Below are 14861 nucleotides of genomic sequence, written 5' to 3' on the forward strand. Positions count from 1 at the left end.
GCTGTCTTGAGCATACTGAGACTTCTACCTATTTCAATGGATTAAATGAGATATTAAATGTGACCACACATGCAAATGTTCCTAGTACAAAAGGCACTCATTCAAGTAAACTAATCTTCAATTCACTAAATGACAACAATAAATGCAAAACATATTTCTTCAGCTTTCTGTGGGACAGAATGATAGAAACAGGTTGGAAAATTAGAACCTATGAGCAAAGGTTAACCTAAACCAACACAGGAAGAATTTAGATATTGTCATTTGCCTACGTACATCAAAAATTTCTTGGCCATCATTCTTTATCTCAAGCACAGTGCTAAGTACTAGGGATAAAAAGATGTGTAAGACATCTCACATAGTATGCTTCTGGAGTAGATAAATGTCATAGTTATTTGTAAAAAATAACTAATTATATGAAATTTCTCAAAGAAAAGACATATAGCCAACAGTAACTGAGAGGTCAGCTGCTCATTATCTCTCTGGAAGCTCTCAATATGGCACTGCCTTAGTTTACATGAATTCCTTATATATTCATGAAAGAGCAATTTTTTTGCTCACTGAAGACAATTTGACTATGTTCAACCTCTATGGCAAACTTTTTACCTAGTAATAAAGATGGCTTACTAAAAGTATTGGACTACGAGGAATGAAGGGACCTATCTTCTTAAATATGTAACTCAGATAAAACAAGCAAACAAAAACAGTTCACTTTTGTTTTGAGAATGAAACGAAGAGATGTTAATTCTTAAAGAAGCATACCCTTTAATGGCACATTTTTCTCCAATGCAGTGTCAAGATACTATTACACATGAGAGCAGTACGCTTATTTCTAATAAAAGTCATCTATCTAGAGTGAAGAGAGAAATTGTTACCTGACTTGTAGGCATCTTCGGCACATTCACCTTCCACATCTGGGCTTCCCTAGAGATTGCCTTTTCCAACAGGAAAGACAATCTCTGGTTTTCCAAAGGCCCTAGAAACTTCATGATATCCTTGGGATCTGCCTGCCACCCAGCTTGATGTAGCTACCTATAAAATCAAATATAAAGCAGTGCTCTGTATTTAATTATATAGTAAGTATAGCATTATATAAATATATTGATACTTAAGCAATTTATAAAACAAAATAAAAATGTTATGAGACAATAAACGATTTAGCAGCTTTTTAGAATACATATTAAAACGTTACAATAATCATCAGTTATCTAAATATGCTCACTTCAAAGAGAATAAAAACATGATCATGTAACTGATAGAACTTTTGGACCCTGGCCAGAATATTATTATATCGAAAATTTTTAAGTCATAGGCTTTTTTGACTAGAAATACTTTAAAGTACTTGTTCCAAATATTCCTCTTAAAAATCTAGCCAGATAAGGGCTAATCTCTCTCTTTATCAAAAAAAGTTGTCACATCAACTACACTAAATCTCACCCATTTCCACTTATTCAGTATGAAACTGTGCTTTCAATAGTGTCCACTAGCTACACATGTAGCTATTACAGTAGAATTTAATAAAGTTAAAATACAATTTCTTAGTCACACTAACCCCACTTCAAGTGCTCGACAGCCCCACATGGCAAGTGGTTATGCCACTGTACAGTGCAGAAAGGAATACTTCTATCAATTCAAGAAATTCTATTGGACAATGTTGATCTAGAAAGCTCAACAGTAAGGTAACCAGCACTCTAAAATGAGCAGCCAAGTCTAAAGACCAACAGGCTAAATCAGTGCAAGACTACTGAGAATCCTAGAGATGTTTCTACGGTTTTTTTTTTTTTTTGTATTTTTGCCTTTTCTGGGGCTGCTCCCGGAGCATATGGAGGTTCCCAGGCTAGGGGTCCAATAGGAGCCAGAGCCACAGCATCGCGGGATCCGAGCCACGTCTGCAACCTACACCACAGCTCACAGCAACGTTGGATCCTTAACCAACTGAGCAAGGCCAGGGATCGAACCCAAAACCTCATGGTTCCTAGTCAGATTTGTTAACCCCTGAGCCACGACGGGGACTCCGGGGTTTTTGTTTGTTTGTTTGTTTGTTTGTTTTTTTAAGGAAAACTATAGAAGTTTGAACATGTATAAAAAATTGAACTGAGAAGCTGCTGAAGAATAAGACCTTACTAGATTTGATGAAAGCTACGCAACTGAAAAGTTTATTAAATTCAGAAAAAAATTTTGCAAGAAGGTAAATATAATATACCACAATATTTACATAGCATTAAGAATGAAAATACTGAAGAGAGATTTCAACACAAACTCTGTGATAAAACTACACTGGGAGGATGTGGGGCACGGGGAGAGGTAGAATGAAAGCCTCATCTTTATATTTCAGAGGAAAACTATAAATAATATCTAAAAGTGAAATTATCTAAAAATAGCAATAGGTCAAGTTATTTGAAAATATGATATAAAATAACAAGAAAAACAGGTAAGAGCTGAGAGTGATGAACCTCTAGCGAGTGAGAAAGGGTGGGGAAGCCCTGCACCAGGGGAACGTGTTTTTCATTACAGACCTCATATAACTATTTCCTTTTACCTGTATTACGTATCAGCTTTAGATTCCAGGGAGTCTTAAAACATTTTTTAAGTCTAGAATATATGAGAAGTCCCTAATTTTTGATAAAAATTTAAAATTTGAAAAAAACAAAAAACCCACAAACCTAATCTTCAATTGCCATGTTCCTCCCACCCCAACTCCAGCTACCATCCTCTTTCCTATTAATCACACCACATACTTCACTTAACTGCAACCTACTGCAAATTACCTCTGGTTAACTAGAATTTTTTTTTGCTTCTTTAAAATTCTGGGCTTTTACAAATTCTCTATATTGAGCATGAAGCACTTTTCACACTCAGAAGAAAAAAATAACTCAGAAAGGGAAAATAATAACTACCCTGAAAGTTCCATCTAATCTGGTGATTTCTCTCCCTTCTGAAAGTAGCTTCTCACCATCTCCCCTAATAAATTATAAATCCCTTTGTAGTCGTATCTACTAATATCATGTTTTTATTACTAACATTGCCCACAGAACAGTATCCTGATGAAACAGGGATGCAAACAAAGGCTCGTTTCAACCCTTGGGGCCAAAAACAAAAAACCATAACCAAAAACAAATACTCAAGTCCAATCTCTGTCACAGGCCAATCTTTCAAATGTTTGAAGGCTGCTATCATGCTCACAAGTTTATCTTTTGTAAGCTGAAAAACTGTCCAAGAGTTCCTCACATGACATGATTTTTGCTGTTCTAAGTTGGCACCAGTTTATTAATGCAGTCTAAGATCATTAGCTTTATTTTACTTTATTTATGTATTTATTTTTAGGGCTACACACATGGCATAAGGAGGTTCCCAGGCTAGGGGTCTAATCAGAGCTACAGCTGCAGGCCTATGCCACAGCCACAGCCACAGCCACGCCAGATCTGAGCCACGTCTGAAACCTACACCAACAGCTCACGGCAACGTCAGATCCTTATTAACCCACTGAGTGAGGCCAGGGATCGAACCTGCAACCTCATGGTTCCTAGTTGGATTCATGGTTTTTGTTTTTGTTTTTTTTCCCCGTCCTTTTTAGGGCCACACCTGCGGCATATGAAGATTCCCAGGCTAGGGGTCCAATCGAAGCTGTAGCCGCCGCCCTACACCAGAGCCACAGCAACGTGGGATCCGAGCCGTGTCTGTGACCTACACCACAGCTCAAGGCAACGCCGGACCGTTAACCCACTGAGCAAGGCCAGGGTTCAAACCCACAACCTCGTGGTTACTAGTCAGATTCATTTCCACTGCACCTCAACGGAAACTCATCAGCTTTTCTTAAAAAGCCAGCACATTACCAATTCAGATAGACTTTTTTTTTTTTGTCTTTTTGCCATTTCTTGGGCCACTCCTGCGGCATACGGAGGTTCCCAGGCTAGGGGTTGAATCGGAGCTGCAGCCACCAGCCTACGCCAGAGCCACAGCAACGTGGGATCCGAGCCGCGTCTGCGATCTACACCACAGCTCACGGCAATGCTGGAACCTTGACCCACTGAGCAAGGGTAGGGATCCAACCCGAAACCTCACGGTTCCTAGTCGGACTCGTTAACCACTGCGCCACAACGGGAACTCCCATATAGACTAAGGTACACTCCTAAACAAACTTCCCCCTAACCTGCCCCATGACATTGTGTGTAGGGTTTGGGTGCCCTGCGGGGGGCGGGGTAGTGTATATTCCCTGTTCAAAACCTTAAATGCATTCATTCTTTTGAAAAAAGTCATCTTGTTTTTTGCTTTTGTTAGGGCTGCAGCCTGTGGCATATGGAAGTTCCCAGGCCAGGGGTTGAACTGGAGCTGCAGCTGCCAGCCTATACCACAGCCGTAGCAACTGAGGACCCATGCTATGTCTGTGACCTACACCACAGTTCATGGCAACACCAGATCCTTAATCCACTGAGCAAGGCCAGGGATTGAACCTGCGTCCTCATGGATCCTTGTCAGATTCGTTTCCGCTGAGCCATGACAGTAACTCCTAAAAAAAATCATCTTGTTAAATTCCATCTATTGTTATATTCTGCTGAGATGTTCTGAGATTCCAATTTTGTTGCCTTGGTACTTTTCTCAAATTCTCCACAATCAGATAAACATACTCACTGTAATTTCATCTAAAGCAACATAAATACATATCAACCTCAGAAACAGAGTGTAAACTATATGATCACCTGCCCAAAAGTATTTAGAAGAAACACCTATACTGGATGGAGATTGAACTTCATTGGTTCTAAGGCTTCTTCTAATTTTAGTCTACAATTGATTAACTTTTGTTAAAATTTAATTATTCCATTCCTTGAGCTACACTCAACAGAGTGGCTCACCAGGATCTGCCTCAGCACACCTCAATAGCTGGCTACCGCTGGTAACTACTTCCTTCACATGCTTCCTCTGAAGATTATTTTTAGGGGAGGATGCGTGAGGGACAGAGAGTGACATGCAAAATAGAATCATAAAAAGAACTATAAGATTCAAGGGATTCCTATTTTTCAATCTCCTATAATTAAGGCCCCTAACAACACTTTCAAATATTTACATGCTATAACAACTTTCTTAAAACAAAGGGAAATTAGAAAATACTTTGAAATGAATAAAAAAGACCAAACATGCTAAAACTTACGGGAAACAATGAAATACCTGTAAGTGCCTATATTAAAACAGATCTCATATGTATAACCAAATCACTATGCTGTATGCCTGAAACTAACACAATATGGTAAATCAACTAGATTTTGATAAATACAAATAAAAAAGAGATAAGGTCAATTTTCTAACCTCCTACCTTAAAACACTGGAAAAAGTAGACCATATTATGTCTAAAGCAAGTCAGAAGAAAGAAAATAAATATCAGAGTGGAAATTAATGAACTAGAGAACACAAAAAAGAGAGAAAAGTCAATGAAACCAGAAGCTGATTCTTTGAAAAGAGCAACAAAATTGGCAAACCTTAAGCTGCACTGGTCAAGAAAAAACAGAAAAGATAAAGTACTAAAATCAGGAATAAAGAGGGGACATTACCACCTATGTTATAGAAATAAAAAGAACTACAAAGAAATTTTTTTTTGTCTTTTTGCCTTTTCTAGGGCCACTTCCCCAGGCATATGGAGGTTCCCAGGCTAGGCGTCTAATAAGAGCTGTAGCTGACAGCCTAAGCCACAGCAATGCGGGATCTGTGACCTACACCACAGCTCACAGCAACGCCAGATCCTCAACCCACTGAGCAAGGCCAGGGAATGAACCCACAACCCATGGTTCCTAGTCCGATTCATTAACCACTGTCCCAGGAGAACTCCACAAAGAAATTCTATTAACACTTGTATCCAAATACACTGGACAATTTGCATGAAACAAACATCTAGAAACAAACTATCAAAATTGACCTAAGAAATAGAAAAAGCTGAATAGCCAGATAGCAAGTAAAGAAATTCAATCAGTAAACTAATGTCAAAGAAAAGCCCATGCCCAATGGCTTCACTGGTGAATTCTACCAAATGTTCACAGAAAAATTAATAGAAATTCTTCACAAAGTTCTCCAAAAAATAAAGAGGGCACTTTTCAACTCATTTTGAGGTCAGTTATTATCCCGCTACCAAATCCAAAGACAACAACACTAAAAACCATAGACCAATATCTCTTTTAAATAAAGAATTCCTCAGCAAAATATTAGTAAACTGAATCTGGTAACATAAAGGATTATACACCATAACCAAGTGGAATTTAGCCCAGGAACGCAAAGTTGGTTTAACATTCAGAAACTGATGTAATACATCATCTCGATAGAAGAAAAGTACCATTTTTTGGTCACAATAGGGAAATAGACAAAGGGGAAAAAAAGTTCAAATTCCCTTAAAAAATGGAGTATAAATAATGTAAATGAGACAATAAGAATAGCGGACACCTACGGGGATGTTACACATTTTCCAAGCTACAGAAAAATTGAAGTGCAATACCTGACCCTAGACCGGATCCTGTCCTGGAGAGAAAAACCCTATAAAGGTCATTTGACATAATAAGAATTTGGACATATTTGACAAAAGTAAATGTATCAATGTTAAATTTACTAAAATTGATTACTGTGATCATAAAAGAAAATCTCTATTCTCAGGAAATCGACACTGAAAAGTTCAGGTATAAAGGGCCAAAATGAATGCGGGGGAGAGGGGAAGGATTGGGGGAAGGAAGATTTGATAAAACAAATTGAGTAAAAGGTTAACAAAAGATGAATCCAGGTAATTTCTTTTTACAGTTGTTAACAAGAATACAGAAAAAGCAAAATAAAAACTGTAATTTATGAGAAAGTGCTTGTATTACTGGGGTATTTTTTACATTCCTTTTTTTTTTTTTTTGCCATTTTTTGGGCTGCTCCCTCGGCATATGGAGGTTCCCAGGCCAGGGGTTGAATCGGAGCTGTAGCCACCGGCCTACGCCAGAGCCATAGCAACGCAGGATCCAAGTCAACCTACACCACAGCTCAGGGCAACACCAGATCCTTAACCCACTGAGCAAGGCCAGGGATCGAACCCACAACCTCATGGTTCCTAGTCCACAAGCCTGTTTCCTAATGTCTAAAACAGTCTGAGTTAGATGACTAATGAATCCTAAGGAATAAAACACTAAACACTAAAAATGTAACTTGAGGAGTTCCGTTGTGGCACAGTGGAAACGAATCCAACTAGGAACCATGAGGGTGCGGGTATGATCCCTTGCCTTGCTCAGTGGGTTAAGCATCCAGCTTTGCTGTCAGCTGTTGTGTAGGTCACAGTCGCGGTTCTTTGGATCTGGCATTGCTGTGGCGGCCACAGCTCCAATTCGACCCCTAGCCTGGGAACCTCCATATGCCGCAGGTGCAGCCCTAGAAAAGACAAAAAAAAAAAAAAAAAAGAGTTCCCTTTGTGGCGCAGTGGTTAACGAATACGACTAGGAACCATGAGGTTTCAGGTTCGGTCCCTGCCCTTGCTCAATGGGTTAACGATCCGGCATTGCTGTGAGCTGTGGTGTAGGTTGCAGACGAGGCTCGGATCCCGCGTTGCTGTGGCTCTGGCGTAGGCCGGTGGCTACAGCTCCGATTCAACCCCTAGCCTGGGAACCTCCATATGCCTCGGGAGCGGCCCAAGAAATAGCTAAAAAGACAAAAAAAAAGTAACTTGACTGTTTTAAGTAACAAAACTTTGTAGATGCAGATTATTATTTAATGCCTATTACTGGTCATATTCAGAATTCTGACTGCTCAGATAGAAAAGTCTCTAGTAACTAAAAAACAAAAATTTGACTGTATTTTGGTTGGTATATTCCACACACTTTGAACTTGATGTGTTTCACATTTCTCCTTCCATTCTTTTAATTTCTGTGTCTGCTTCTGCTTATCAAATAGCTTACTGTCTGGGCAAATAGTTTATAAAATGCTTATTGAACAGCATAAACTATATTACAGATCTACATAAAGGGCCTCTTGCTCTTCTGAGGAAAACTGCTGCACAGTACTGGTTATACAACAGAAACAACTTCATTAATATGGAATTACTTTATCTATTATGATCTAATACCAATTCCACTAATAATACTGATGCCGGTGCTGTTTCCAGATCTTCACTTCACTTCTAAAAAGAGGGATTAATATGACCATACAAAAGTCTCATGTTCTAGTATCACCTCCCTGACTTTAAGCCCTTAACCTAATAATGAATTAGAGGTACCTGTAATTCCAAAATAGCCTGCTCTTTCCCAATCTCCACACCTTGCCACATTGTTTCTCAACTGAAATGTCCTTCTCCAGCTTTCACTCTCCTTTCTACAGAGCAATGGTTTGCATTATATGTACTTGGACATAATTCTACCTTTGCATTTAATTGCTCCATGATAACTGATTATTTGTAGTCTGGTTTCTCCTACTATGAGTTCCTTGATGGCAGACATTCTCCAGAGTTGAGCCCTGTGCCTGGTAGCTTACACTTGTTAAGAGCTTAACAACTAAAAACAATGAATGCTTACTACCGGGCCAGGCATTGTTCAAAGTACTACACCATATTACCTCATTTAATACTCGAACACAAAGGATAGTATTATTTTCAAGCCCCTTTTAAAGATGTATTCATACACAAAGGTGAATGCTTTTCATTTTTAAAGTATTATACAATCAGAATAAAACATGTGCACACATATTAAGCTTCCAATCTTAAATTCCATTCTAAACAACTAGGATGTCACACTGCTAGATAAACTCACTTATCTAAGAGTAACTGCAAATCATCCCCACTGCACCTTCCCAACACAAGGTGATTATCACTACCAGTCTGCTCTTCATCAGTATTAAGAAACTTCTCCTCCTCAGAATCTCTGATGTGTCTGGTCCCAGACTAGCGAATCTAAATCCTATCCATCATCTATTTGCCAGTTCCCTTGTATTTCATCTGCCACAAATGACCTGGAATGGCTAGAGACAGCTAACGCTATTCTCATTTCAGCAGGCTGTTGGGGCTGGAATTCTGGCCACTGGGTTCCAGCAGTCACCTAATGGGAAAGTCAATCTTATGAAGCCTAGCCTCAGTTTCCCTCATCTGTAAAAACGCTCAACTATCTGCTCTTGTGAAGATTCAATAGGTTGCAAGCCACTCAGAATGATGCCTGTCCGATAATGAGCCCCTCCAAGTGTTATCATCATCATGTCACATTGCTGCAGCTCAAACGCTGATGGCTCCCAGTGACAGAATAAAAGCTGAATACCTTGGTCTGACATTCAAAGAGCTTCACGTTCCATCCGCCCTCGGAAGAGATACCTTCCACTATTTTGCTACTCAATTCTCAACTCCTGCCAAAATGATCTGCAATGGAACCCCTGGCTCGGCAGAGGGCCTTCTTTTCAATTTTGGAGTATTCTTATCCGCCCTTCGGGGTGTAACTCAAAGCTCACCTCTCCAGATCCCCGAACCCATCCAAACCCTAGGTAACGTCCCTCTCCCACAAGCTCCCGCCGCGCTGGCGGGTCACCCCATTCATCTGGCCTGCCCCCGGTTCTGCACTATAAAGCATCTTCCCCTCACTCCCGCCCGAGCACCGAGGTCTAAGGGTGGGGGTGTGTCCCCGTCTTTGTGCATCCCACGGGCTCCGGAGCCTAGAACTCTCACTAGTAGGCAATTTGCTGGTGCTACAAAAAAGTTACTTGCAGACACACACAAAAAAAGGCCCGAAAGGGGAAACCAGCGGAGCCCTTTCCAAACTGGGAAGGGGCCGAGTTGACCAGGCGGGCGTCCGAAAGGTTTCTGGGGTGGCGAGGTGGGGAGCGCGGCGACGCGGAACAGGGGAAGGCGCGCGCACAGGGGTCGCGGGGACGCGTCGAGCCCCCCGCCCCCGCCCCCTCACCTTCTCCTCCTCTTCCTCCTCCTCCTCCTCCTCCCCGGCAGAGCTGTAGGCCTCACAGTGGTGACGCGGGGTCATCCGGGGGCCCGTTACCACCTCATTTTTCTCAGCGCGCGGAGGCGGGGCGCGCGTGAGGAGGACCGGGCCGACTGAGGAGGGAGAAGAGGGGGAATTGGGCCGGAGGGCGCTGGCGCTCGAGCGGGACGCACGGCTGCGGCCGGTGGGTCGGTCAGCGAATTAGTTCCATGACGCCCCCGGACCTGAAGCCGCCGCCGCGGGTCCCGCTCCTCCAACCGCCGCTTGTGCCCGGGTGGGGAGGGGGTTCCCTCTCGCCATAGGGCGGCGGGGGCCGGGGAGAGGCGGGGGGTGAGACCGGCTCTGCCCCTGCCCGGGGGAAGCACCTCCGAGGGGAAATGGTGAAAGGGGGGAAGGGGAGGAAAAAGAAAAAAAAAAAAAAGGAAGGGGAAAAGGGGGGGAAAATAAGAAAAAGCGAGACAGAGGCGCTGCCGCGTCCGCTCGCGGGGAAGGCAGGGGAGGGAGGGGAAAGGATGAAGAAGCGCCGGCTCCCTCGGCTCCGCCCTCGCGGACCGATCCCTAGACTTGCTCACTCCTTGTAAACAAGAGTGAATTGGTTTCCCCTTTTTTCCTCTTTTGCGCCTTCTCCGTCCAACGAAACCACGGAGAGGTCTGGAAAAAAGCTGGACTGTTGGAAATGGGCTGGAGAAGTCGTTGACACCGGGGTGGGAGGAGGGAAGGCTTTTTGTGGGCTAAGAAAAGCTAAAGGTGCATGGACTCATTTTCCGTGGAGGAGCGGAAGGGCTCCTCTTCGACCTCACGGTGACGTAAGTGCCTCCTTGGCTCAGAAAGAGGAGTGAGGTGGCCGGAGAGTAATCTGCGCATGCGCGCCGAAGAAGAAAGACGCGACGGAGCGCTCCGTTTGGGGGGGTGGGTTCTGTGGATGCTTTTCTGGCCGAGCGAAGCGCTACCTGGTTTTTTTCTTTGTTTGTTTTTTGGTTTTTTTTTTTTTGTGGGGTTTTGGGGGTGTTTTTGTTTTTGATCCAGCCTATCTTTGTCTAGGGCTTGTAAAAGGGTTTATTGGGAAAGGGTTGACGTCTGTTGTGTAAGGATCATGCATTCTTTGTTGCCCTCGCGAAAAGTTCCTTGTTCTCTTCTTGCAATTGACGTGTAAATAGAATTGCGGGTTTTTTCCGCTGCCACGTCGTGGGTGGAGGGAGATTCTAAAGCGCATTAGAAATCGGGAAGTTAAGGGGTAAATAGTAAACACCTCTTTTAAAACGAAATGATACTGCTGGCCGCCATGGGTACCTTCTTGGTAACGTGCCAAGGGAATTCTATCTACTTAACTGACACGGCTGAGTATTTCAGAGTAGGTTTTATTACCAGGTCTTTAAAGACTGTCTGGTGACATAAGTGTTTTATTTGGGGTTCCTTCACTGGACAGGAATCAAACCTGTGCCACAGCAGTGACAACTCCGAATCCTTAACACACTGAGCCACCAGGAAATGCCAAAATGGGACTTTTTTTTTTTTTTGGCCATTTGCTCATCTTTTAATTATTTTGGTTATTAAAAGAATATGTAAAATTACAGAAAGTTTTGTAAGGAAAAAAACCCTCAAACTCAACCTTTTACAGAAGTTGTCATGTTTGTGTTTTCCATCTCTGTTATATGCCTGTTTTAACAGTCTTAAATTTGTCTTGAGCTTATTCATAGAGCCAGACCAGGTGCTAAGCTCTAGCAACTAAATAACTAAGAAATGGCTTCTACCTTCCTGGAGTTTACAATTCAAACACCAAAAGTAACCCTTGAGCTAATTATCACTATGTAAAATCACCAAGCACATTGATCTGCGTACTTGAACATTGTATTCTCTCCCTAGAATATCTCTAGGTTGGCAGGGATCTTACATGTTTTATTTCACCCAGTATTCCTGCATGTAAAAGGTTTTCAATATTTGATTACTGACTGAATAAACAATTACCAGTATCAAATGTATTAAGATGCAGGCTGCTATGGAAACATTTACTCCCAGTCTAGTTAGGGATATCAGAGAAGTTCTGTGAGGAAGAGACATGTAAGATGAGACTTGAAACCACTGGGCAAAGAAGTGGGGAAAGAGTGATATACAAGAGGAAACAACCTTGCAAAGGCTCTAGAGCTGAGACATTGTAAAAATCTCTGAAAGTTTATATAGCAGGTCCTCAGAGAATTCAGGGGGAGAGAAGTGAGACCAGGGGCAGGGGACAGGTCCCTAAAACAGAATAGGGAAGGGAAGCCCAGGAAGGGTTTTAAGTGGATCATATTTTGCTTTTTTTTCCACTTCATGTAGCTTTTTCTTAAATGACCTTTATTGCTATATGGTCTTCCTTCTATATAGGCAACATTTTTCTGCATAATACCATTCATTGTTGGACCATGAAATTACTTCTGGTTTTCACTTACTATGAGAATCATACTGGGGCACAACATTGTAAATCAACTACACTTTAATAAAGAAAAAAAAGACTCATACTGGAGTTCCTGTTGTGGCCAGATGGGTTAAGAATCCATCTGCAGCTGCTCCAGTCATTGTGGAGGTGCAGGTTCAATCCCTGGCCCAGCACGGTGGGTTGCTGCAGCTCTGATTAAACCCCTGGCCCGGGAACTTCCATACGCTGTGAGGCCATTTAGAAAGAGAAAGATAGGAAGGAAGGAAGGAAGGAAGGGAGAAATCATACCAATTCCATTCCCAGATATGTAGTCAAGTGAAATGTGAACATGTCCATGCAGAAACTTGTACTTGAATCTTCACAACAGCATTATTCATAATGGGGAAAAAGACGAAACAACACAAATATCCACCAGCTGATGAATGCATAAGTCAAATGTGGCATATCTACACAACGGAATGTTATTTGGCCGTAATAAGGAGGTATTGATATACGGTGTAACATGGATGACCCTTGAAAACAATTGCAGTCTTTTGTGGCTGGCTTCCTTCACTTAGCATAATGATTCCATTTATATGAAATGTTCAGAATAGGCAAATCTATAGGAAGTAGGTTAGTGGTTGCTTAAGACCAAAGACGGAGAAAGGATTGGAGAATAATAGGTAAGAGTTTTGGGGTTTCTTTTTGATGAAAATATTTTACAGTTAATTGTGATGGTTGTAAACTCTATACTAAAAACAATTGAAGTGTGCACATTAAAAAGATGAATTGCATGAGATGTAAGATCTCAAAGCTATTACCAAAAAAATGAAAGAAAAAACAAAAATAATACAATTAATGACTTCCTGTGTAACATTTTCTGGGTTATTCCTGGATGCAACAGCATTTACATTTTTATGGTGTTTGATAAATACCAATTTTCCAAATTGCTTGGCAGAGGATTTGAATCAATTAAAATATAACCAAGAGTTTTTAAGAGCTCTCCATTACAGGCACCAACCAGTCCAGGGGATACCACCCCCAAGTATGGCAGCTACAATGTCTTGTGGTCCTCCAACCCAGGACTCTCCTCGACAGAGATGGTGAAGGGTCGCCTAAATAGCTGGTTTCAGCATCTGCCCCCAGGGGCCTCGCCTGAATGCTACCTCGGCTAGCCAGGATCTCTGAAGTGGGAGAACAGAGGCCCAAGTGGTCAAGGACAGGGACAAGGGCAATTCTTTATACAACAGGTGACACTGAAAGTCAAAAACAAAACAAAACAAAAAAAACCTCTCCATTACATACGTACATACTTACCCTTTTTGAAACTTAGTTTTATTAAAACTCTTACTGCCCATGAGGTCGCCAGTGGCAATTTAGTCTAGAATACTATAAATATAAGTACAAGTAATTAATAGGTGGGTAAGGAACTGTTCCAGTTATCCTAACCAAAAATATGGATATTCTTTTTCACCATTCACTGGAAAGATCTTCCTTTTTTGTTGTTTTTTAGGGCTGCTCCTGCAGCATATGGAATTGCCCAGGCTAGGGGTCCACTCGGAGCTACAGCTACAGGCCTACGCCACAGCCACAGCAACACGGGATCCAAGCCGCGTCTGCAACCTACACCACAGCTCACGGCAACACTGGATCCTTAACCCACTGAGCAAGGCCAGGGATCGAACTAGAAACTTCATGGTTACTAGTCGGATTCGTTTCTGTTGCACCACAAGGGGAACTCCAAAAGACCTTACTTTTAATCAACATCTTTTTATAAGTGGAGTATTATTTTTTTAAAAAGAAGTTGTTTTAGTTGTAGCAAATAGAAAGTCTTTGCAATTCCCTGAGACAATAAAGAAGGCATTAAAGAAAATATTAATATCCCTGTGTTGGTAAGGAATTCATATTTTTTCATTTTAAAAATATATTTTAGGAATATTTTGTCCTATATACTAAAAATAAAGTATCTTTCAGGAGTTCCCATAGTGGCTCAGTGGTTAACGAATCAGACTAGGAACCATGAGGTTGCAGGTTCGATCCCTGGCCTTGCTCAGTGGGTTAAGTATCCAGTGTTGCCATTAGCTGTGGTGTAGGTTGCAGATGCGGCTCGGATCCCGCGTTGCTGTGGCTGTGGCTGTGGCGTAGGCCGGCGGCTATAGCTCCGAGTGGACCCCTAGCCTGGGAACCTCCATATGCCAAGGGAGCGGCCCTAGAAAAGGCAAAAAGACCAATAAATGAAAAATAAACTACCTTTCTCATGGTATTTGGGACTAAAAAAAACTTAAATTTATTGACTACTCACTGTGTACCATGCATTGCACTGAGCACTTTTATCGCTTTCTCTTGTGTTTGTTCCTATAGCATTCCTCTACTGTAGGTGTTTTTGTCATCTTATTTTCCAGAAGATAAAGAGGTAAAGTAAATCCTCAAGGCTGATCACATAGCCCAGAGGGGCACAGTCAGGATTCAAACCCACCTGGTGTTGCTCTAGAGATGTGTTTTTAGTCACTACCCTTTACTGTCTAACCCTGTGGGTATATCTGGCTTGCACTAAAGTC

The 14861-nt window shown here is 41.8% G+C and overlaps 1 protein-coding gene across 2 annotated transcripts in view; it reads right to left on the reverse strand.

Annotated features, from left to right (window-relative positions):
• CCNI (cyclin I) overlaps positions 1–10417 on the reverse strand; it is a 30458-nt gene extending 20041 nt beyond the window's left edge. Inside the window, exons 1-2 of one of the 2 annotated variants that reach the window (XM_047798780.1) lie at positions 9879–10416; positions 873–1029 (exon numbers count right to left, since the gene is read on the reverse strand). In XM_047798780.1, coding sequence (XP_047654736.1) covers positions 873–986 — 114 coding nt within the window. In that variant the 5' untranslated portion in view covers positions 987–1029; positions 9879–10416. Of the gene's footprint in view, positions 1–872; positions 1030–9878 lie in introns of both variants that reach the window. The other variant, XM_047798781.1, reaches the window with a different exon arrangement.
• Between the last annotated feature and the right edge of the window lie 4444 nt (positions 10418–14861).

Source organism: Phacochoerus africanus, chromosome 10 (assembly GCF_016906955.1).
Source record: "Phacochoerus africanus isolate WHEZ1 chromosome 10, ROS_Pafr_v1, whole genome shotgun sequence".
Classification (NCBI taxonomy): Eukaryota; Metazoa; Chordata; class Mammalia; order Artiodactyla; family Suidae; genus Phacochoerus; species Phacochoerus africanus.